Here is a 25,714-nt window from a genome sequence, read left to right as displayed (position 1 = left end):
ATACCTTATTTTTTATTGCAGAAGTTGAAAACACCCCAAAGACCTTTGCAATAAGTGCACACATAAAAAGTACTGAGACATGAAGACACCCCATCATGTGCATCACAGTTTCAGTAAACAGCCATGAGCAGGAAGGTGGGCTACAACAACAATGGACAAATCCTGAGTTTTATTTGTGATGCTCATGCCTAGTCAGCATTTTTTCTTTGCAGTTCAGTCACTCTGAGTGGTAACCTCACCTCATTATCCATCCACTCAAACATTTGTGCATGAACTATCTCCATGTTCACAGCTCACTACTCTATAGGAGGAGGAATTTGTGCACGTGCGTGTTGTTTTATTGTAAAATGGCATGTACTATAGCGGTTTTAGTCATTTTTGTGGCTCCATTTGAAATTCTGTTATCAGTGGATCATTTTTGTGTTAGCATGACCTTATGTCTGCGTGTCCTGTGCTTTTATTATTGGCTAGAATAGGCCACCACACAGTGCTGTTGTTATGAATAGCAGTCCACTTTGCAGTTTCTGCAGCATCCGTCTCCAAGATAAAGAAATTAACAGTCAGAGAAGGAATGCTATTGCATCTTATCTGGAGAACCAAGGTAAGTCAATATTTTTTCTACAGATTCTGACACTGTGTTTTCCTTGTGGCCTGCAATCATTTCATCTTTCCAGATTGAAAATCTGCTGTTTTCTTTTTGTCATATGTCTCAAAAGTTTCTGAGAAGACATCCGACATTTCTCACTAATGTATTCTGGAAATACTTTCTTTTGTACTCTCTCATTTAGAGAGAAGAAAAGAAGATCTGAAAACAAAAGGCTTACACAAATAAAGCTAATCTTTATGGATTTCTAAAGAAGATAATCCACAATATCAGAGGTTTTTTTCCTCTTTCCAGCTAACATCTGCCAGGGAGCGAGCTTTTGTTCTCTCTTTAACTTCTCTGATGAAATTCATTATGGAGATGAAGGAGACAATGAACAGCAGTTCTGAGATTTAGATCTGACGGTGACAGTAGAAACAAAGAGTGAGGCACTAATGAGGAGTTATTATGGGTTTGTCTTCATTCCCATCTGGACTGTAACAAAGTGATAGTGTTATATCACTGTCTGTGTTAATTGACTGAATCAGAATGATGTCCTAGAACTTTATCATCTTCAGAGCTGTTTACTCTCCTGTACTTCATTCAGGACTATTTAGCCACTCCAGATGAGGACACAGCTCAGGGGAAATTAGGATTTTATTTCCTCCATCATTATTAAATACCGAGCAAACTAATCTCAGCTACTGTGAGAGAGGCAGGCTAATTAAAACCTAAGAGATGAACCTGCGGAGCATTAAAGCTGCCACTTCTTTTCATGATGTTTGAAAACAAATTCAATGTTAGGAAGCTGCTCTGTTGATTAGAAAGTCAAACAGTTGAGAATACAGCAGTCAGAAAGAGGAGCTAATGAGGGAACTGAAGCTGAAAAGTTGGTCCAATGCTGCACAGTATTAAAGGACATTTTAACTTGAGAAGCCAGGGATCAAACCCCCAACCATCTGGTTGAGAAATGAACAACGTGCACTTGTAACAGCTGTTACACACTTGACTTTAAACCCCAGTAAAAGCATAAATCCTAAATAAATGCTTTACAGCACTAAATAACCGTCAGCAGACTACATGTACTTGTCATCAAACATTGCTAATGTGTTATTAGTTTTATATAATTGCTGGCGTATACTCTAATACTATTGTCATTTATGTTCTCTGTAGTTTTACACCAGCCAATGCACAGATGGTTTAAACAGACAATAACATTAGTAAAAGTATACTTACACCCACATTCAATGGTATTTTTGTGCTACTATTTACAAGTAATAGGCTTCATTTGCTAAAGCTACTGCTAACATAGCTATGCTAGCTACATAATTACCATTATTACATTAGCCAATGTAGCCAGGTTAGGTTTCGCAGTGTGAGCTTTAGAAAAGATAGCTAAAGCTAATGTAGCTACATAGATACGCTTAATCTAATGCTAACATAGCTACTCTAGCTACATAATTAACATTATTACTTAAGTCAAGCCTACATGCTCTTCTTCAGACTAGTAACTTCAGTTGCTAATAAAAGCCTGATAGGGGAGCTCCTTGGTGTGTAGACCTTCTCTCCTCGTCTTCTACATGGTTTTTGGATCCTGCACCCTATTCACTGATATGTCTGTTCTACCTCTGATTCTAAGCTTTAGAAATGCAACCTTAAGCAATGTGAACTTTACAAACATAGCTAAAGCTAACTTGGCTAAGCAGATGACATACATACATAGATTCTTTGTGATCTTTGCTTTAGCTACATTAGCTACATAGCTACATATCCCTGTTATCGATAGCTGTTAGCTTTATGAGATCTTTAGCAATGTGAGCTTTACAAACATAGCTACAGCTAACTTGGCTATGCAGATGACGTAGATATATAGATTCTTTGTGATCTTAGCTTTAGCAATGTTTGCTACGTAGCAACCATATCCACATATCTTACACAGCTAATGGAGCTATGTAAGCTACACTTGCTGCTTTCAAATATTTTCATGGAGAACAAGTTTTTGTTTTCCTGTAAGCAGACTGTCAGGTTTTTGACTTTTGAAATTTGGTATCCTAACCCATACCTCAGCCCTTACCCTAAACAGAAGTTTAAACTGATTTTATTCAGAGGTTTTAACATGTATTTTTGCTCTGAGATATATAGCGTTTCAGATGGATGGTGGTAAGAGTGCCGTAAGAGATGAATGGGCTGCAGCCAGACTGCCGTTTTAAACTGTTAGTTTCTTTTTCTATGGTTAAGTTCATGTTATAAATTTCAATCTACATGAAAAAGCAGGTATGAATCCAAACAGAGAGTCAATTGTCCTTGGTTTATGATAGTAGATAAATCCAAAATTACACAAAAAACATCATTTACACACAGGTAGTGGTGCTGCTTCTGGAAATGGACATGCACATTACATAGTACTGTCTTCATGACAGTAATTAAAGCAATACTGTAGCTATTTTTGAATACCCTTGGATACCGTATCATTGTATTGCTGCCCATTTCTATTACAGTGATTGATGATTTACATCAGTGTTATGTTACATGTGTGCATAAGCAGCCCCTCCCTGTAAAGCAGATGCAGTACGTTAGCGATAGCCCCTGGACCCCTCAGGACAGGATCCTTAATCTTCACTATGATCATATCAGTTCTGTAGCTTAAGCTTGAGGCATGCACGATGATCAATCTTCACTCTAAAAGCCTCTTATTATTCTGCTGCTGCTGCACAAGTAATGAGATTAGAATGTCTTCGAAGCATATCAAACAAACATGAAGAGAGTTACAGTCGAGTACTCCTCCAGCACGTATCAGTTACTCACTCTGCTGCTGATATCATCACTGAGGCAGGGAAAGAGACAAGGCCAAGGCAGTTATTATGGAAATATACCACTTTCAATAAGATTGCACTTCCAGGAAGGAGAAGCAGAGCAGAGGGGCCCTGGGAGATAGCTCAAAGTGTTTGAAAATCAGTTTTTTACCATTTTGAAGATCCTAGTCAGGGTGCCTTTGCCGTCTCCTCCACCGGCCTTCTTAGCTGACTTCTGATCGCCCTGCGAGGAGGAAAGAGGCCAAGTGTTAGGAATCTTTGACATACTTAGCAGGGGGATAATACAAGGCTGACTGTTTTTTAATTTCATTTTCACTTTAGAGAGCAGAGGGGTAAAAATTCAATGACAAAGAACACACTACCCTCAACATCCTTTTCCTTAGGGTGTACCCCAGTGATGCCAAAAAGCACTGAAGCACTAAATATTGAATAAACTAGATAATGACAGGCTAGAATCTTATTATGAACTTCTTTTTGTACTTTACTTTTCATCCACTCCTGGCAAGGCTTTCATCCAAATGAATTATGAATGAGCTCGAAAAGCTAAAAGTCATCAAAGTTTGGCATAAAAGTAAAGTTTCTGTTGGCTCATTTCAGAGAAGATTAACTTTCTGAAAACTTTTGCCCATATGTTCAACCGGTTTTGGCTAAATATAAATATAAATGCGAATCAGGTCTTGAAAAGTCTGCTAGTTTGCAGACTTTTACTTCCTTACAGAATTTCCAATCTGAAAAATCTGTTTAAATTCAGCATAATTTAAGTTTATTGCCAATTGTAACTTGGATGATAAATTATGAGCAAAAGAAAACATGGCCAACATTGTGGTTTAAATTTTTCTTTTTAAACATTATGTCCACCGACGGCATCATAACTGTTTCCTATGGATCCCATAGGCTGAAGAGTGGGCATAGCGTATTTATGTAAGAGTACACACAGTTTCAAACATGGATGCACTCTATTCCTCAACCCCCAAGGATAAGCCTTAATTTAGTCAAGTGGAACATGTTCAAAAATGAAAAATTAATGGTCTTTGAGAATTGAAAAGGAGCTGCAAATCTGTGTATCTATTTCTGCTTAAATGCAGGAATTGTATATGAAATCTAATGGGGATTTCTTTCAGCCAGCTTCAAGTGGGCAATAAAAGAAATTTGGATTTTTTTTATTGTCTATCACTGGAGGGTTCAAAGTTAGCTAAAGTAGTTAGTTAAAGTTAGTTAAAAGTATAGCAGTATTGCTGTTAGTCTGACCTACTTTAAGTAGGGAGACTCAGTCAGTTGATTTTATTATGTCAGTAAATATTTTCCTGATTATTTCTTGTCCTCCAAAATATACTTCAAAGCCATCAAAACATGCAATTTGGAAAGCTTGAAAAGTCCATATATAAAATTGCTAACCAAACTAGGGATGCTCACAACTAGCCGAATAAATCAAGTATTGGTGCCAGTCCTAAACAGAACCATAAATCTGAGTTGTTTAAAGGAGCCAGTGTTCATATAGATGTTGGCCTTTAATTCCAGCCAAATGTTGTGTCTAAGCTGTAGTCCACTTGCCCACCATTAGCAGAGATGTGGCCACAGAAGTATCTTATTTACACTAATGTATGTTTAGAAAACTTTAGAAAACTGGAAGTCCATTCATATGTGAAACTCTGTGATATCCAATGTGCCTGCAAAATTCCTCCCCATAATTCTTTGGGTCTGGGATGCAATTTGAGTATGTTAAAAACATGGAACATTTATGTTCTGTGTGATGGTGCGCTAGCTTAATTAAAAGGCTGCTAAATGGCTGGGAGGCTATTTTCAAAGCCACTTTCTATGGTTAAAAAATGTTATTATAAATAGGAGGATTTCTTTGTCAGCTAATATGAAAAACAGCCAAATTTAGTCCATTGATATCAAAAGTTCAGGCATATCGTCTTGACAGTTATATGTGCATTTATACATTTGAGTGAAAAGTTAGGTGGCATACTAGGCTGACTAGCTGACATATGGTGTTAGTTAAGCTGGCAAAAAGTGCAGGGAAACAACTTGTTTCGCCATTTCAATATTTCAAGAAAGAAATATTTCACATTGCCTGCTATATTCCTGGCAGGCTAACATAATCACTCATTGGTTACCAGTGTCTGGCGTGAAACAAGCAAAATGAGCCTATGCACTCCCTTGCTTTTATGAGCAATAGTAGACTACACAGAGGAACTTCTATAGATGAGCATAAAGAGAGGAGAGATCTTAGTGGAGACTGGTTAGCTTTCCTGTGGTTGTAGGCTTGAAATCTGTGAGCCCCTGTTCACGAGAGTTTGTGTTGTCATTAGTGGGACTTCACAACACTTCCAGATGCCTGCAGCCTGCATCACTCCCCATCCGGAGTTCCCTGCCCTATTACGGTGTTTTACAGACCTTCTTCAAATTTATGAAGATAAATTGGAGAAACTGACACCGACCAGAAGGGCTGAAATCTGTCATCCAAGTGAGTTTATGGCTGTCACTTTATTCATCTAATAGCTGATAATTAGAAAAGTTACAATCAGCATGTGACTTTCTGAAAACATTATGTCAATGCTGAAATGGAAAACTGAGCTGATATAAATAGTTTGAGCTCATTTGTTTTCTCTGAAAAAGCCCAAGGATGCAAATCAATATGCTGAGGCAGTAATGGGAAGTAGCCAGTAGCCAAAACTTGCACTGCAAAAGAGTTCCAAACATAGAGACCTTCTTTTTGATATAGCAAAAATTGAGCCAGCATTGTTTATTGGCCTAAAACGCTATTAAATTTGGTGGAGCAGCTACACTCATCTGTAGCGCTTTATAAAGCTTCCCAACTGGTCCTGTTAAAGGGAGAAATGCTTACTGATATCTCTGGATACTAATGACACTACAATCCCCAAGTACCTCATACAATCCAACATAAAAAATACCAAAATATCCCTTTACTCTCCCACAGGTATGTTAATGTTAATCCAGTGGTTTTGCTGAAGGCAGGTGGTGCAAGCACTTTTAACATTAGCCAGATGTAACATTATCTACCTGTAGACGCTGCAACCCACTTTGACTTAAATGTGCTGTAGCTCATGGACGAGAACAGCACAAGATATGCTTAGCTGAAACAGACTGTGCTCAATTTTGAGTGATTTCTAGGTGTTTCATACCTTTTGACAAGTCGACTCTGAATTTCATTATCCAAATTATCAACTTGGACATTAGGTGGTAGGAAAATCCCTGATATGAAATGAATAAAATCTTATGTTTTTAATTTTTTTTTCCTGTAAGTTGCTAATAGAGCTTCTGATAATTGCCTTTCCTCAGCCTATAACAAAGTACTTTATTATAAGTAAATGTTATGTAACTATTCATGCAAACATATTGCAAAGAAAGGCTGCAATTAACTGCATATCTAGTGAAAAAAAGTTCCAGCATATCCTGTACCTTTTTACTGACCCCCTGCCTCACTCCAGTGATTTTTCCAGCCTTTTCTTCAGGAGATTATCCTTGTCTTTTACCCCTCTGCTGCTTTGTGATTCAGAATATGCACACAGTCTTGTACACACACTCGCACAGGCATGAAAACCTTAAATGAAGTGCTGATAATGTTGCTAAATGAAGCGGAAGGCAGCCTCACTTCATTCAGCCTCAGAGGAATTTTGAAATGAAACAAGGGTAATGAAGAGCAGAATAATGCCTGTGTTATCATGAATATATAACATATGAACATGATAGGGATAAGCCACGCTGCACAGCTACGAAATGGGAGTGGAGTATTGGAAAATGGGCTTGTGTCTGAGGGAAATGAGGGCGTTATCACTGATGTATGGTCAGATTAGGGCGTCTAAAGTGCTTGATGGAAACTAAATGGACGCAGAGTCACAGGCGTCATGCTCGGTGGCTGTTTGAGAAGATGACCTTGCTCGTCCTTGCAGTTTAATGAGCCATGATACCTGTGTCTCTACAGATTATTTTTATTGCACCTACCAGGCCTATCTTGGCTGCTAGTCCTCTCCACTGGACGTGCAGAGAGACAAGAGACAAGGACAAGAGGTAAAAACAGAGGGGGGACAAATAGATATGTGCTTCTTACATGATGGGAAGGAGGAGGAGGCAGGTAGGAGGGTCCGTCACGGGGTCACGGGGGGCAGGAGCAGAAGAGGAAGAGAGGGGAAAGGAGAGAGGAGCAAGGAAGATGCTCACGATGGAGAGAGCACAGATTTAGTGACATTCAGCAGCAACAGAAAAAAATACACAGTGTGAAGAAAATAATCAAAAACACATATTCAAACCCAATTTTGATTGGCCGGCAGCAAACTCTAGAAATTAAATGAAATATTGCCCACATTTGAACATGAAGCTTGTGCTTGACTGTATAGTACTATAAGACTTTCAGTCAGTTTCAGCTCAAGGTGGGGCTACCATGCTAATTCTGTAAGCAAGCGTTTTGACAAGAGGACTTTATTGATGTGTTTTTGTCTGACTAAATTGTGACAAAACTACATGGTAAACATACTTCCAACTAAAATAATTACAATATCTTATTTTCTAACACCCTAAAGGGTTATGACAGCAAATAATACCACCAATAATATTCCAGGGGCGGAGCCAGTGGTAGTTAGGGCCAAAGAAGGCCCCCTGAAATCTGGCTGGCCTCTCCAAAAACCTGGAAATGATAGTCTATTTGCTTTGTCAGTTATTAAATCGATTATATAACGTTAGTTCAGGCAGGCCGCCGAGTAGAGCACTGCCATCATCACCTAAGCCCTCATTGACTCTGAAGCTCTGATATCAGCTGGTGTCGGCCCCAGTGCCTTACATTTCTAAGGTGGTGGAGCTTCTGTTAGGCTTTCTGGTGACTGACTTTGAGACCCCTGCTGCTGCTGCTGCTGCTGCTGCTGACCCAAGTCTTGAGCTGAAACATTTTTTCTGTGAAGCCATTGCTCCATTTTTCATCATCAGGTGATGAAGCAAACTTACTGCAGCTGCGGCTAAAGCAAATGCAATAGTTTTTTTCTTTCTCTTTGTTTCTTTTTTCCGTTGTGTGTCACTGAACAAAATCTCATGCGCACAGTTCAGATCATACAAACTCAGTTGATACAATGAATTTTGGACAAATAATGAAGCAGAAAACAAATAAAACCACTCCCTGTCTGAAATGATGTAATTTAATATTAATTCCATGCATTTATATTTTTCCAAAATGATCTGGCGACCCCAGAAATCATCTTGCGATCCCCATTAGGATTGGGACCCCAAGGTTGAGAAAGGCTGTTCTAAGCAACTATTGGCTAATCAATGTAATGCTGACTTATCTAAACTGCTCTTGCCCGGCCGAGATCTGTTGCTCTATCAGCAAGCTGCTCTTGCAGCTCCTCCTTTATCCCTCTTCTGACTTGATCAACTGCATTCTGTTGTCATTGATGCCTTGTCTGCTCTGGCCTTCTGAACAAGCCATTTAAGAATACTCAATCACTGAGCATTATCTTAACCATTATTGTACTGGTTTTAACAACTTTCATATACCTCACCTTCAGGATATCATATTTATGCATCTGGCCCTGAGTGGAAAAAATTTGGACACCCCTGATCCAGGGGGTGTTGCCCAGATGGATGTGAAATGCATCACATGCAATGGACATGTGAGTTAATATTTACAATTCTAGGTTGAGCTTTCTGCAATAAAACCCACTGTAACCAGTGAGTGCAGGTAGTCAGGGTAGCATCACAAACTGGAAGTTCACAGGTTGCAAACAAAAAGACAACTTAACCATCCTGTCATCCAGGATGCCACCATGAAGGTGCAGACACATCGTCTGAATTGAGGAGATTGTAGCTGTGTCATTACTCGCTTCCTGTTTGATTTGACTTTTACCTTGTCTCTAAAGGCGAAAACCCCAGGTTTTGTAGTTGCACAACAAAGCTGTACTAACCATAAATAAGATGTTTTTAAACTCACTTGATACACTTAATACTCAAGAGTAGTATTATTATTGTCCTGGAGGAAAGTAAAACTTTTAACAAAGGAGTTATGTCTTTTATTTTTAGTCAATGCTTAACATTGGCACTGACTGTATGACCATCACTTAAAAAGGGTTTAACTCGAGCCCTGGTAAAATGCAGGAAAAGTTACTGCATGAGAAAGCAGACTCACCCTAGACTTGGGAGGGGCGGGGGACACCTGAAGACGAGTTAATCACAGGAAGTAAAAAGATTTGACAAAGTTAGAGAGATAAGACAGAAAGAACAAAGAGTCAAACTGACATGGAAACAACATGGTAGCTGATTCAGACTTTATTTCTAGGCACTGCTACTCTTTCAGGGATGCGTCATCTGTATTACTCACGATCGTGCGGAAGAAGTGGACCACGGCGTTCTCCTGGCCCTTCTTACGTGGGGAAGTAGCGGAGGCTTTCTGAGGGGCTGGAGAGAGAGCGCCCCGGAAAGATCCCTGAGAAAGAGAGGAAAGAATAAAAGACCTTCCTGTTTAATACATGTGATTGTGTTTAAAACAACAAGAGTCAACCTTTCTTCTGTTGAACGAGAGCTTTAAATGCAGTTGATCAAATTCTTTAAGAAATGTTTGATCAATAATTTATCTGTGAAAGTGAAGCATTTTTTTCAACTTAATACAATAAAGAGGAGCGCTGAATATTAATACTAAAATGACTTGAAAATGTGTTGTCCATTCAACTTTTTTGTGAAAGAATGAAAGCAAGAGGAGTTTTTAAATTCCCCTTTATTTAACAAATTCTAAAACACCACCCTGTTCAACAGTAACCCTGAAAGTCATCTGCAAAAAAATTGTAATGTGTGCAAGAACACACTTCACAAACATGTAAAGAACAAAACCATTTCCTGAATTGCTAAAACAATTTTGTGAAGCAGAAAAACATTTCATGAAATGCAAAAAACATGAATATAAAATATTTTGTGAAACAATAATGTCTTTTGAAACATAAAAAAAAATCATGAAGCACAAAAAAATTAACCTTGCAAAGCAGATGGTTTGGCCAGATTCCATGTTATCATCAGGCAAATCCATCTTGCAAAGCTTCAATCTGAAACATTTTTGGTCAGGTCTAAAAACAGATTTGACCCATCAGTGTCACTCAAAGAGAGCGACGTGGCGATGGTGAGGTTTAGTTGTACTTGAAGCCGATGGCAACGGCTTCTGCCAGTGTATTACCAAACCAAACCAAACCAAACCAAACCACATGCACTATATTGCCAAAAGTATTCACTCACCCATCCAAATAATTCAAATCAGGTGTTCCAATCATTTCCATGGCCACATCTGTATAAAACATAAAATCAAGCACCTAGGCATGCAGACTGTTTGTACAAACATTTGTGAAAGAATGGGTCGCTCTCAGGAGGTCGGTGAATTCCAGCGTGGTACTGTGATATGGTGCCATCTGTGCAACAAATCCAGTCGTGAAATTTCCTCGCTCCTAAATATTCCACAGTCAACTGTCAGTGGTATTATAACAAAAGGGAAGCGATTGGGAATGACAGCAACTCAGCCACGAAGTGGTAGGCACACAGCGGGGTCAGCGGATGCTGAGGCGCATAGTGCAGAGAGGTCGCCAACTTTCTGCAGAGTCAATTGCTACAGACCTCCAAACTTCATGTGGCCTTCAGATTAGCTCAAGAACAGTGCGTAGAGAGCTTCATGGAATGGGTTTCCATGGCTGAGCAGCTGTATCCAAGCCATACGTCACCAAGTGCAATGTAAAATGTCGGATGCAGTGGTGTAAAGCACACCACCACTGGACTCTAGAGCAGTGGAGACGTTTGGAGACGTTCTCTAGTGTGACGAATCGCACTTCTCCATCTGGCAAACTGATGGATGAGTCTAGGTTTGGTGGTTGCCAGGAGAACGGTACTTGTCTGACTGCATTGTGCCAAGTGTAAAGTTTGGTGGAGGGGGGATTATGGTGTGGGGTTGTTTTTCAGGAGCTGAGCTTGGCCCCTTAGTTCCAGTGGAAGGAACTCTGAATACTTCAGCATACCAAGAGATTTTGGACAATTCCATGCTCCCAACTTTGTGGGAACAGTTTGGGCATGGCCCCTTCCTGTTCCAACATGACTGAGCACCAGTGCACAAAGCAAGGTCCATAAAGACATGGATGAGAGAGTTTGGTGTGGATGAACTTGACTGGCTTGCACAGAGTCCTGACCTCAACCTGATAGAACACCTTTGGGATGAACTAGAGCGGAGACTGAGAGCCAGGCCTTCTCATCCAACATCAGTGTGTGACCTCACAACTGCGCTTCTGGAGGAATGGTCAAAAATTCCCATAAACACACTCTTTATTGTGGAAAGCCTTCCCAGAAGAGTTGAAGCTGTTATAGCTGCAGAGGCTGGAGCGACTTCATATTAAACCCTATGGATTAAGAATGGGATGTCACTTAAGTTCATATGCGAGTTAAGGCAGGTGAGTGAATACTTTTGGCAATATAGTGTATCTTTATTAAATAAAAGCAAAGACCAGCACTGCAATAGTTACAGCAGGGTTTAGTTGTACTGTAAGCCAGTGTATACAACGGCAGAGGCTGCTGGAGATATAGCTTGGATGTAGCTTTACTATAGTGGCAGTTTTATCCAAACTTGGCGATATTTTTTTTTATTAAAACAAGAAAAAAGGCCACACTAAAGCTTTTCTCAGCAGAGAAGTCATTTTTGCACCACTCCTGGGTGGCCTCGATATGAATTTTATCCATCAACAAGCTCCACTGTTAAGTCAGGTTACTAGGGCTGTGTATTCATAGCTGGCATTTTTAGCTCTGGCAGCATTTCTATTGCTACATTACAAAAACAAATCCCGCTTTCCTAAGTGGGATCTATGACATTGTTTCAAAATAGCTCTATGTTCTTCATACGTCTGTATTTCATGACAGTCATTACATGCAGATAATGTAAAGGAATCCTGTCCTGACAGAGGCAGCAGGTACAGACCTTAAAACTCAAAAATACACAAAGAAAAGTAGAGTATATTCACAAGTGCAGCGCTGTTCCAAAAGTTGAACAGTTTTCAACTGAGAGATACTAAAACAGCTGACGCTCAGGGCACTCAGAATGCTGGACCACACTGGCTTTGAATTAAAAACAAGCACTGCGAGTGCTAAAAAAGCCAGTTATGGACACAGGCCCTGACAGAGCCAAGCATGCCTACTACCTCTAAAAACTTTCTGTGTTTGTGCATTTCATGGAAAGGTTTTGCAGTTGCCCTTCAGGGCCACCGTACTATTTTTGTTACCATTATTTTAACAGTTCTTACTGATAAAAGACAGGAGCACCTTCAAATTTTTTGGATAATCAGGTAACTTACTGGAGTGAGAATTATGAATGACAAACTCAGTGTTTGTTAAGTATGGGAACAGTACATTTTTCAAAGATATATTTTTGTGTTTTTATTCATAGAAGAGGATGGTGGGAAGAGTCCAAAAAAAGGGATGAGACATGTAGGAAATGAGCATCAGCCTGGACCTGATCCCAGACGGCCCGCATCCATAGGATGCAACCGTACCACTAGGCCATCTGTGTTCTAGGAAACAGTCTTTTCAAAGCGAATGACCTTTATGCATCTACATAAACTTGCTTTTACCCTACAAATACTGTGTATCATGTAACAGCACAAATCTTCTGTTATTTTTATGACTGCTACTGACTCCACACACTGATTCCTCTTCAATCAGCATCATTAATATCAGCATCACGTCGCAGACAACTCCCGCTCATGAACTAAAAACCCTTTGCTCACAAGGCATTAAAAACAAATTAAACTGAACAAATGAGAGGGTGAAGATGTCGGTTCTTTCTTGTTGATGTCTTGATCTGAACAAAGTAGACTCATTATCCTCCCAAAGTACAAAATCAATGCAGCATTTTCATCAGAGTTGAACTTTACAAAGGAAGTGTCAACATGACGGTTTAATCGGGTGATGTGCTCTGACTTTCAGGCCTTAAAATTAAAAATGATAAACTATGAAAATTCAAGAGACACACATAAGGTTAAAGTGTTGTTCTTCTAATAATGAGCATCATCAACAACCTGCAGCCCACAAGAAAAATCCCCTCCCACTCTGTCTGTGTAGTATCCTGTAAATGCCGCCTCATTCAGGCTTGTCTGTGACCCCATTAATGTAACAGGACAAAGTATGCATGCTAATACCCCTGTATGTTTCTCTTTACTGTATACCTGTTATGCTTTATGTGGGTATGATTGTGCTGGGAGTGTGATGATTCACAGCCATTATCTCAGATCAAAGACAGCAGCAGAGAGGGTGGAAACTTTTACTGCCACCACCATTTATGCAACCCGACAGATGTGGTGTTCAATTCTGTCATCTTAGCGTCTTTTATTCCCTTTTTGAGCATCCACCAAACAACAATCACATCAATAAAGAGTACAGCAAGGTTTCCAGCAGAGCACAAACCCCCCTATATGGATTTCCAGGAGGGAAATGTATTTTCAAAGGGAATTTTTAGTATGGGAGTGGATGCTGTATTTTGGCTGGTGGCACAGGGACTCTTAATGATGTCCCCATACATTAGTGTGCATACTTGTATGTATCTATTTCAGCCTGGATGTAAATGATGGGAAATGAAGGCTGAAATGAAAGGGTGGAGAGAAAATAGGGCACCCTTGGTGGCCACTGTCGAGCCTTTGTTTGGTGGGAATGAGGAAAGAAAAATAAAAGATGGGAGAGGAAATAAGAGATCAAATAATGCAGGACGAGTTCTGCTGGTGCAGCCCGCTGTCTCTTTGATGTCGCCTCCTCTCATCTCTGCTCCTCCTTTACAACACTTTTTATGCATTTTTTTTACATCTGAAAAAAAAAGATGAGAAATGTGCAAGATGGCACCTCTGCAGAATCCAAATGTGATGTGAATGTTGCATATATTCAAGAAAGGGTTGAGATTAAATGCAAATGAAGTTCTGGCTTGATTTCAGTGATGAGGTAGGCATTTGGAGCTTGAGAAGTGACATGACTCACTCTGTCATGTCTGAGCTGCTATTCAAATAAAATTATGTTGCTAAATTAAAAGTCTGCCTTCCAGGAGATGAAATTCATGAAGTTCTTTCTGCGTTTCTCTCAGTTGCAATCATTTCTCTTTGTGAGGGTGTGTGTGCAGTGAAAGGGATGTGCAGAGAAACTAAAACTCAGTTTAATTTGTGCGCCTGCATACACATAATTTGTTTGCATGCTATGTAGACTACACAAACAGTGTATCTTGTGTTGCAACACCTTCCCTCCGGGTTTTAGGTTAATAGAGTTTGATTTTCTATAGCTGGGGCTGTTATACAATGTGTCTTGAACAAAAGGGGGCTGATTTAAGGATGCAGACTATAAACATATACAAATGTTTTTAAAGGAGTAGTTCAACTTTTTGGTGCACACAATTTTAAGAGAGTTCCCATAAAGAGTGATATAACTTTCTTTGGAAGCAATACATTTGAAGATATACTATGATAGAGGTTTCCAATCTTAGATAATGGCTGTGAGAAATGGAGCTAAGTGGAAGTTCAAGCAGGAGGACTGTTCCTTACACATTCATTAGTCACCACTCATTCTTATATTCGGTCTTCTTTTTCTCTTTCTGGTCTGGTGACCAGCTGATTATGGTGTTCACTCTCTTAAGTACTAAGCCAATCAGATTCAGCCACAACCTTAACCATAATCAAGCACCTGTCACTATTCTCAATCTGTTATCCTCTCTCACACAGTCAGCCTGTTTTTTCAGTCTGACCGCTGCAATCCTCTTCCACCCCAGCCACCTCCATTCAGTTCATCAGCATCTAGTCCAGATCCTCATAGGTTTTCTGCTCATCTCATCCTGGATACCTCACTCTCCTCCAAGCCACCTCATTGGTTCCTGGTCCAGCTTCTCAGAAATCTACTCCTCATCTGATCCTGCAACCCTCATTAACACCACCACGTCTCTAGACTCCATAAACTCCTATTTCTGCCATCGGACTCACCATCACAACGGAATCAAATCGCCAGAGACATTGCTTATTTGTCTTTCATCAATATTTTTAATTTTTTTTTTTTTTTTTTTACTTGTATTTAAGTTTCTCCTGACTGAACAAGCTCAGTCCAAAAGTTAAAGAGATATAGTCTTCTGCTACTTAAGTACATTTATGAGGCTGCACTTTGGCTGGCCTGTGGATAAAATATGACTCTAAAATAGTCTAGTTAAATAGTATGCTAACATATTTAGATCAGCACAGAGTATAGCCCTGCCTGTCATTCTGTGAATAGATATTCTGTCATCATAAAAGACACACATTAAGATGTTTTTGACATTGAAAAAAAAATATTGTGCAAAGCCTGTGAGACATTAGCTATTTGGGTTTTGTTATTATAGGAGGCTTCTTAATCTAATCTGCTGTGACTGCCACATTGAAAACACTTAAAGCAGGAAAACTGCTTTTTTTTTTCCATTCATGCTTCATTCATTAATAATCACTCACTTATATTCTGAGCCAATCCCTTTCTGCCACAGCCTCTCTCTATCCAATCATCCTGTAGCTGTCCCATTTCAAAACACGCTCTCCTCTCCTCCACAGTCAGTCTGTTGTTTCAGTTTGCTGCTGCAACCCTCCTCCACCCCAGCCACCTCCATTACATCTCATTGTTGTCAGGCTCCTGCCCCTTTCCTTTGAGTTATCATTCCACAACATACTGGGTTAGTGATAATATATTCAATGTTGCCTTCAGTCCTGTGCTAACCAGAAACTAGAAATGCACACAGTTAGCTAGCTAAATAAATAAACGACTGGTCTCTTTGTATCTTGCACCAGAAATACTAGTTGGTTAAACTTATTCTAAATATCTTTATCAGTCAGGTCCACAACCCTGGTCAAATGCTCAGTCTAAACTGCACACTACTAGTAGCCACTGTATCTGTTGTAAATAGCTGCTGCTTCACTGCCACAGTGCTCTTAATTGATTGTAAACAACAGTGACCTAGCACCAATAGCATCTCAGAGGAGCTGAGCCCCCCTACCCTTGCAGACCACTATGGTAAGATGCTGCATTTGAAATAAATGCTTAAACTTTCAAAATAAAACCACATTAAACTTACAGTTAGTCTTAGGGCAAGGATTGCTGCTAGGTTAGGCTACCAAAAGTTGAGAGTAAAAAACCTGATCTGCAAAACCTAAGTATAAAACATACATTAAAGCCAGCTAAACAGCCTGCTGACAGAAAGAAGCTTGTCCTCCATGACAACATTTGATGCAGCAAATGTAGCCAAGGCTAAAGCTTACAAAGTTATATACTATTCATAGATAATATAGCTATTTAGCTTAATCTCAATGTAACAAAGCTACATTATCTACATAGTTAATGAAAGAAGGGTGATGTTGATGATTCATAGCTGATCATCTCTATCATGAAACAGCTTATGGATCAACATGAAAAAAAGGGCTAACATGTGTCTTTAGCCTAAACTGACACGCCAGATGGATTTGTTTCACACATCCATCTGGAAAACTTTTAATACTCAGGGCAGAGAGGGCAGAGGCTTTGAAAAAACTCGGAGCGTGATTGGATGAACATTCTGTCACATCTTTACGGGCTAATCAGAGCAACAAAACACGTGACATAGCCGCGACCGAGGTGCGCACATGCAGCTACTAAGGAATAACGTGAACCATGGCGACTGTAGACATGTCAGTACACAACTTTTGTCGTTTCTGAAAAGAAAACAACTCACTGCTGTTCTTTGTTCTTCTTTTAACTAAGAATTGTCATCAAGTTCTGATAAAACTGGCGCTTTAGCAGCATCCACGCTAAGCTCTTCCGCTATAATTGCACCGGCCTCTTGTTGCTGCTTGCTTCTGCCACGCCTGAAAGTACTGCCCCTTGACGCTGATTGGTCCTGTCACTTTCTTTTTCTTTTTTAAGATTTATTTTTGGGCATTTTTGTGCCTTTATTAGATAGAGGAGGACAGTGGATAGAGTTGGAAACAGGGTCAAGAGTGGGGGAGAGGCATGTGGCAAAGGGCCTCAGGCCGGATTCGAACCCAGGCCGCCCATGTACATGGGGAGTGCCTTTAACCACTAGGCCACCTGCTCCCCGTCCTGTCACTTTCTAACCGGGCCCATATGGTTCAAACGGGAACTCTGCGAGATGGATTCACCAGTGAGAAACAAGGAAATGGGCGTATCCATCTGCTTTGCAAGGTTATCTTTAGCCCAGATTCTTGTAGAGATGAACAGTCAGTGTCATCGTCTTACAGGTCTTACGCTCTGACTGTTTTCTCAAAAGCCCTCATACTTTGGGTTGGTGAAAAAGTGTTTTGCTGCTTAATATTGATAGATAAATGCAGAAAGAAACAAATGAGAGATGATAACAAAAAATAGACCCTGCAAATAACATGAGAATTTTGTTCTTGTGGCAGAACTTTGATAAAGTCTGATTTTTTATTTCATTTTTTTAATTTCTTAGAGTTTATATACACATTGTAGTACAAAACATTTTGAACACTGATTTAGATGCAAACATTTTTTGCATTTTCATTACAAATCAATATCCACACTCAAAAATGTATTTTTGTGCCTTTTTAAAAATAAAAAGCTCAAACTGTAGACTCTTACACTGCATTTCAAGACTTTTACACCTTTTTAGAAGGCAGAAGTGAAAATTACTGATTTTTAACATGTTGTATTAAGATTTAAAATAAGATTGCAGGTTTTAAAGACTTTTTAGGTGGAACTGCCACTTTTTCCAGTTAGAACTAGATAAGTTTTGCCCTGATGACATGAAATTATAGGCATTTTCGAGTAAACATTTGCAGTCAAAAAGGCTTAAAAAAAAGGCAGGCATAAAAATATCCTGCTAGGGGTCAGAGTCTGTGGTCTGTGTCAAATACAAGGGGCAGATTTTTGCAATCAGTACTGACTAATCACTCATTCACGTGTTTCCCTTTGTTTCCCTGCTCTGGTAATCAGCCGGCATGGCAATCTACTCTATTAAGTTTGGAGCCAGTCCCTTTCTGCCACAACCTCTCTCAATCCAATCATCTTGCAGTCATACTTTAAAATCTGTTCCCCTCTCCTCTGCAGTCAGTCTATAGCAACCCTCCTCCACCCCAGCCACTTCCGTTACATCTCATCAGTGTCCAGGTTAAGCTCCTCAGAAGTTCTTCCTCCTCTTATCCGACTCCTCCCATTCCCACCATTACATTTCCACTTTTCAAACATCTCCAAACCTGTAAAATAAATTATTCCTAAACTCGTATGAAGTCTCTCATAATTGAAATGGTGTGGCAAGTTTTGGTGTTCCTTGGGAATTTGTAAAAGCATTTGTTATTACTACAATTATGCAACTTTAGTTAATGTAGCATGTTTTTAGATATGGTGTGCCTTTGGATCTTTACTTGACCTTGATTGTGCTTTGAGGAAAAAAGGTTGAAAAACAAGGGTTTATATCACAGTTTACTTAATGAAAAAAGGAGATAGCAATGTGACTCCTCAACCAACATTTCCCCCTGCAGATCTGAAATGAAGAAAGGTTCAATTTAGCACCTAATAGTCTACAACACTAAACATCGACTTTGTCTTCTACAAACCTGGCCCTTACGTATTTATGTTATGTAAGCTTATGAGTTATATGCTTATGTGTTTGTGTGTGCCTGCGTCATGAATAGGTGTTTATGTGTCAGTATAGACTGGGAAAATTAATTTCTCCCAGGGACAATAAAGGCTATTTTTATATTAGCTGTCAACAAGTGGTGTTGTAAGCTCTGTAAGCTCCCATCTATTAAGTGTAAGGGCAGAACTCTCAACTCTGTGTCTGATTGGCTAACCTTGAAATTCTTACCTATCAGGCTTATGAAGTCATGAGTGATTATTAGCCAATTAGAGACAGGATAAGGCAGGTAAAGCCTTTGTCAAAATTACAGCAAAGTACAGAATGATGCATATCAGAGAGGATTTACAAAATAAATAATACAAAAAAGTGTGTCTGACCCATGTATGGGTGTATACCTTTACTACACCACTGTATACTGCCTAGTATTAATCTGTAGCACTGAATAAAGCAGCTCGTCGTTCTTAATCACTGTGTCATGTTTCTAATCTTATTCTGAGTAAAAACAAATCCCTGAGGTTTGGAAATAAACCTTTGTAATCTCTGTATTCAAAGGAGGAAACAATCATAGACCAACATTAAAACATTCTGTGTTGTCTAAAGTACAATCTGGCTTTCAACTCAATTTTGTCTTCTTCTCAGTCAGGTTTTAGATAAAACAACAGCACTTCCACTGCTGCTATGAAGGTGATGAGCAATTTTTTAGAGGCTTTGGATAACTAACAATGTTGAACAGAATTTTACTGGACTGTCATAAAGCTTCTGGGTTTCAGAGTATGCCGTTAAATACTTTTTAAGCTATCATTCTTGCAAAACCCAGGCTGTCCAGTTCGAGGGTTGTTATATCAGAAGTACTAAAAATCTACAAGGGGTACCTCAAGGTCAAAGTTCAGTCTTGAGATCACTCATTTTCTATCTATATCGACTGCCTTGGATGGAATATTCAAAATGATCACTTTTATGCTGACGATACAGTCATCTATTGTTGTGCACCAACACCTGCAAAAGCTTTTACAAATCTTCGGCATGCTTTTGATTTAGTCCAAGATCAGTTTTGTCAGCTGCATATTGTTCTAAATACAGGAAAATACCAAACTCATGTTCTTTACATGTTCAAGAGCAACAAAACAAACAAACAAACAAACAAACAAAAACAAACAAACAAACAAAAAAAACATTGTCTGAGAAAACTGTTACTAAATATAGATACAGTCAAGAAATCGAGCTGGCATCTTCTTTTAACCTCCTACAACCCTGCATCCACCACTCCCTGCACCATTGAACTTAATTTTGCTTAACTTAGACCTTCATTTGTGGACAGGTTGTCTGCCATCTTGTTGTCACAAATGCACATTTCATTTAATAGTGTACATCAAAGGTAGCTGCCATTACCATCCAAATGTTCTACTGCAAGTGTTGACACAAAATTGGTCAAGGTACAAAAACTCTTCAAATCTTATGAATGAAACCTGATAACTTCTACTTGGTAATGTTTTTATTACCTCTGCCAAAGAGGTTATGAGATCATCAGGGTTCGTTTGTTTGTTAGCAACATAACTCAAAAAGTTCTGGATGGATTTTGATGAAATTTTCAGGAAATGTCATAAATGGCATAAGTAAGAACTGGTTAAATTTTGGGAGTGATCCGGATCACCATCTGGATCCAGGAATCTTTTAAAGCATTCTTTACTATTAGGAGATAGGGCTAATGGCCGAGGTTTGCGCTCTCCGAGTGCTTTTCTAGTTTTGATATGGCATGATAATATGACAAATATCACTAGTAACGAACTACGACACCACTAAATAGTAAGTACTCGTCTGAGGACAATGGGACTTGGTTATTGTTTAATGGTTTAATATTTACTGCCCCCATTACCTCTCAAGATCTGTGCAATACTGTTTTTAAATTTGTTTCCTAATTTCATATTTTGTACTCATGCACCTTATACTGACGCACTGTACCGTACCTCGACTTTTTATGGTGATTGAGTGTGTCTGTATGGATTGATCTGAGCGTATTTCTGAGTGTGCAGTTTGAATGTTCTTTGTGGTTTGTTGCTGGGAGGGGCATGTGCAATTTTGTTGTATTTATGCAATGACAATAAAGGCTTATATCTAATAGTTCAATATTTAGGAGGATTTTAAAATGACACCAACAGATTTCATGTACAAAAGTGATTATAAATGTTTTTGCACCTATGAGGTAGAAAGGCCTTTTTTTTTTGTTACACAATGGAATCTTTACTGTGTTATAAAGTAAAATGAACCTACTGTCTTCATATGAGAGCATCCTTTTTTTTAAAAATGACTTGTTAAAATAAACTGTTCAGTGATTCTACTTATCAGGTCCCTCTGACCCCAAATAACTTGAGGAAATCAAAAATTGACAGCAATTAATGTATCTTTGTGCTGACTGCACAGCTTTAAAAGAAAATTGGATTTTAATTTTGAGGGAAAGCATTATTGTTATTTGACAGTGTTTTTTGTATTACTGAGAGATCTTTCCTTTTTAAATCATCTTATTTACAAAAAAAGATTACGGTATCAATCCCACATGCTGGGAAGTGTTTTTACTTTTTTGTTTTATTTTTAGAGAAACTATTGCATTTCACTGAGCTCCCTGCAGACATTTTTCCCTCACTCCCTGAAGTGTTATTCATCTATTTATTTTCAAATAACCACAATCCTATATGAAATGCTTCAGTAATATCTACTCTTCTAATTTTCTGGAGCTCAACGGGGTGTGACTGATAAAACAGACTCACTCTTAGTTCAGCAGTATCACTCATTTGCAGCATGGATTTAAAATGAATTTAAATGCACGTCTTGTCATTGTTTTTGTTTTGTGCAGACATTTCCTGTGGCACGGTGCCTGGCTCTTGGTGTTTCTTGGACCATCTTACTAAGTGATGAATACAAACACAAAGTCTCAGATCCTAAAGAAAAGCCGAAATGAGCTGGAAGAGAGAAAACTTCTGAGAACCAAGTTGTAATCCTGATTTACACGCTGCTACTCATGCAAATGCAAAGACTTTAGATGCTCTTTGAATGACTAAAATGCAGCGATACTTCTCTCAGATTAGCATCCAAGTGAATGAATTTAAATTTATGCATGCGTGTCTTTAAGAACAACAAGAATCCACTCTTTTAGCAGACAAACTAAATGAGAAACTGTTTTTTTCTTTCCTGCTCTTGCTGCCTTCTCTTCAAGGTTGGTGACACACCAGACAATTATCAAATCTTCACAGGTTTTTTAAGCATGGCAGGCCACGGACATCAGGGTGGTTTGAACTGTTTTTTTTCTTCAGAATTACACTTCCCTGAAAGCCCACAGTAGGTGATTAGGACAGACTGCAAGGACTTCACAGTGGCAGTTCAATAGCCATCAGACCTCACAGAAACTTGCATGATCAAATGTGACTTCAGAAGTAAAACAAACATGGAGGATTATTGCCTTTGGTTAACATCACCCCTTTTGCTGCTGTCTTTTGTCAATTCTTAGTCACATGACCTTGCAGAGGCCTGAAGGAAAAAAGGCTTATAACAGTGGCATCTACCACTAAAAACTGCATGGTGCTTTGGCACCAGGCCTTTAATTTTACATCTTCTTAAAACAACCAATGTTTACATCACCTGAATACAGCTAAAATGAGAGATATTCATTTAGATTGTGAGTTCTTGTTATTTTAGACCCTTAAACTGTATCCAAGATGCTTTTTAAATCACTAAAGAGCTTCTCTTTGTTGATATTTACATACTGGTGTTTGCCAGTATGGCTACAGTAGTGAAGAGTCCTTCCACCAAAGCTGCCACCCGGATGAAAGTCTACAAACGCATAGACAGTTTAAGTATTTTTGATGTGTTTGGGCCAATAATGCAAGGGCAACAAATTCATCATCACCATGAAAGCATTGGTAAGTGCTAATTCGCTAAGATAAGCGACTTTCAGTCAGTTTTCAGCCGTCGCTCAGTTCTGGTGCTGTGATATTAATCAAAAGACAGATGTCTTTGAGTAAGTTAACACAATGTTTGATGTGAGGATTAGGACATACACTTTATGGACAAAAGTATTTGGCCACACCTGTTAATTATTGAATTCATGTGTTTCAATCAGTTGCCTCAGGTGTTTGAAATCAAGCACTTAGCCATGCAGTCTCCATTTGTGATACAAAATGAATGGAGCAGTGGAAATGTGCTCTGTGGAGTGGCCAATCACATCTCTGTTTGGCAATCAGATGAACTGGAATGCAGATTGCGAGCCAGGCCTTCTCATCCAACGTCAGTGCCTGACCTCATAAATGCTCGACTGGATGAATGGGCACAAATTCCCACAGAAACACTCCAAAATCTTGCGGAAAGCTGCAGAAGAGGGACCAACTCCATATTTAAGTGCATGTTTGTGAATACAATGTCATTACAGTCATGCTTCTGTCCATATAGTGAATGTTTGGAGCTGTGGTCTATTTTAACCTACAGAGACAGTGTCTAACAGCCTGTCCTAACAGGAATCTTTGTTTTTTAACCTTCATCACTCAACAGAGCTTGCTAGCTCGTTTTGCAAAGTGGAGATAGTTGTTATGTGATAGTTGCTTTAAATATTTTACTCTTACTTGTGTTAGCATAAATCTATTCAGCTTAAAGCTCTCAAAGGCTTGTTAGTACAAAGCAACACGTATTTTTGTGAAACTGGGTTGGTATGATGCTTGCATGCTTTTAGAACACCGTGTAACAGCACTGACCAAACAAGAACAACTTCCTCTCATTTAAAAAAATGGAATGTGTTAAAACATGTAGATGGCTCCATAGTTTACAGCAGTAGAAAGTCAATCTCCACCTGGGAGCGGTTGTGTAACATCACATGACAGCTATGCATATTCCCATTGGTTCATTGTTTTGTTCATGTTTGCTAACATGTGTGAGCTGTAAAAGCACCTAATAGTTGGTGACACTTCCCAGTCTGCTTGATCTCATTGGCTGTCAGAGGTACCTCTGATATTCTGTTTAATAATCAAATTGACGCCATATTCTCGAGGATTATTTAGTGAAATTACTGGTTGTGGCAAGCCTCGTCTGGGCCGCGCCCCTTGATCGTTTGTTGGCGGAGGTTTGTGGGGGATCAGGCCCAAAATCCTCTAAATGCTGCCAGCCACAGCACAATCACAGTCATCAGTTTTCTTTACTCAGATGGGAGATAAAAAGCATGTCTACTTTCCATTAAACTTTCTCAGACATCTCTGCCTGTGGTGTGTTTAAGAGACTGATTAATCTTTGGCATATTTATATTTGTCTCAAGTTATATAATTTTAACAGCAACCCAAACACAATAAATGAATGCTGACAGAAAAATTTTCATACTATTTTTGCCGCTCAAGGCTAAACTTGAAGAAAACTGAAGAAGTAATAACTCATCAAAGTTGCAGGCTGTTGTTAGCAGGGTTAAAACACACTTTTACAAACAAAAACAAAAAGATCAGTGAACATGGATCAAAACAAAAACAAAGACAGCGCTGAAGGTGTTGTTAAAGAGTTTTAATCAAGCAATAATCAAAAATAAAAGCTCCAAACAGAATCAGGTTAGGAACAGGTCATTGTCACAACAGCTGATAACAGATACAAACGGTTACAGGTATCCACTGCAGAGTCGAAGGCGTTACACAACAGGGATGAGCACCGATGCACCGCTGGTTCATCCAAGACATCCAAGGGTTAGATTACAGTACCAGAGAGGTTCAGTTCTGACTGTGAGCTGTTCTACTAAAGCCTGATCATACACAGTAACCACTGATTCTCATCATTCTACAAATTTATTAAAATGCAAATTAAAAAAGAAAGAAAAAATACTCACTGCTCTTTAAGAGTCCTATTTTCTGCTTGATTAGCTGCTATTCATGCAAACTTAATTTCTCTTCTAATAGCACATCATTATCCCTTTAATTTAAAATTAATCAAGTGCAGGTTTCCTGCAGTTGTTTCATTTCCTGAGGCTGGAGTTTGTTATTTTTGGCGTCATTTTTACAACTTATAAAACATCTCTTGTGTACTGTTTTAAATGTTTCTAAAAGCACAAGCTTGGCTTTACTTCAGGCAGATAACAAAAGATAAAAAGCACAAACCTGCCAGGCATTCAAAACTCACTAACATAAGCATGCATTTCAAGATGCAACAGAAAACAGACACAACATTTCCACTAATACGGAAGCTTAAAGAAATTTAAATGTCTGTGCACACAGACTAACAGGCAGGCAGGGTAGATCTGAGTCTAGGCTAAAAATATCGGTCTTCATTGAATTCTTGTTGGAAAAATAAGTGTTTTTAGCAGAAAAATTAGTACAGGCTGTATTTTTTTCTTTTTTTTTTTTGCTAGAGGCAACAGAGGTGGGGCAAACCTGTCTGTCATTCACATGAGACGTGAACACTCATCACTTGAAGGCAAACCCTTGGTGAATACATAAATATATATTTTTTACATCTTAGTTTGAATAAACTTGTCATTAATATGGAGAGCAATGTACAATTTTATGGCAATTAAATTAAACAAATACTGCAGTAAGTTGGTCACAAACCCAATGTTTCTTCTGATGATACTTTTCCCTGAACTTTTTCTAAAAGCAGAAAAAAAATCAGCAAACAGGCAACAGCAAACATCTCTAAGCATACATTTATATAAAATCTCTTAAATATATATTTTTTTTTACAGTTGATAAGGCGTGGGAGGATTAAATGCATATT

At 38.9% G+C, this 25,714-nt stretch overlaps 1 protein-coding gene across 5 annotated transcripts in view; it reads right to left on the bottom strand.

The window, feature by feature from the left end:
* The window catches only part of LOC121513113 (myelin basic protein-like), a 32,745-nt gene that overhangs the window by 3,113 nt on the left and 3,918 nt on the right, over nucleotides 1-25,714 (bottom strand). Inside the window, exons 2-6 of one of the 5 annotated variants that reach the window (XM_041792636.1) lie at nucleotides 9,722-9,826; nucleotides 9,530-9,556; nucleotides 7,363-7,392; nucleotides 3,548-3,619; nucleotides 3,389-3,407 (exon numbers count right to left, since the gene is read on the bottom strand). In XM_041792636.1, coding sequence (XP_041648570.1) covers nucleotides 3,405-3,407; nucleotides 3,548-3,619; nucleotides 7,363-7,392; nucleotides 9,530-9,556; nucleotides 9,722-9,826 — 237 coding nt within the window. In that variant the 3' untranslated portion in view covers nucleotides 3,389-3,404. The remainder of the gene's footprint in view (nucleotides 1-3,388; nucleotides 3,408-3,547; nucleotides 3,620-7,362; nucleotides 7,393-9,529; nucleotides 9,557-9,721; nucleotides 9,827-25,714) is intronic. The other 4 variants (XM_041792635.1, XM_041792639.1, XM_041792637.1 and 1 more) reach the window with 4 other exon arrangements.

This window comes from Cheilinus undulatus, linkage group 8 (assembly GCF_018320785.1).
Source record: "Cheilinus undulatus linkage group 8, ASM1832078v1, whole genome shotgun sequence".
Classification (NCBI taxonomy): Eukaryota; Metazoa; Chordata; class Actinopteri; order Labriformes; family Labridae; genus Cheilinus; species Cheilinus undulatus.
This window is presented reverse-complemented; position numbering and strand designations above follow the sequence as displayed.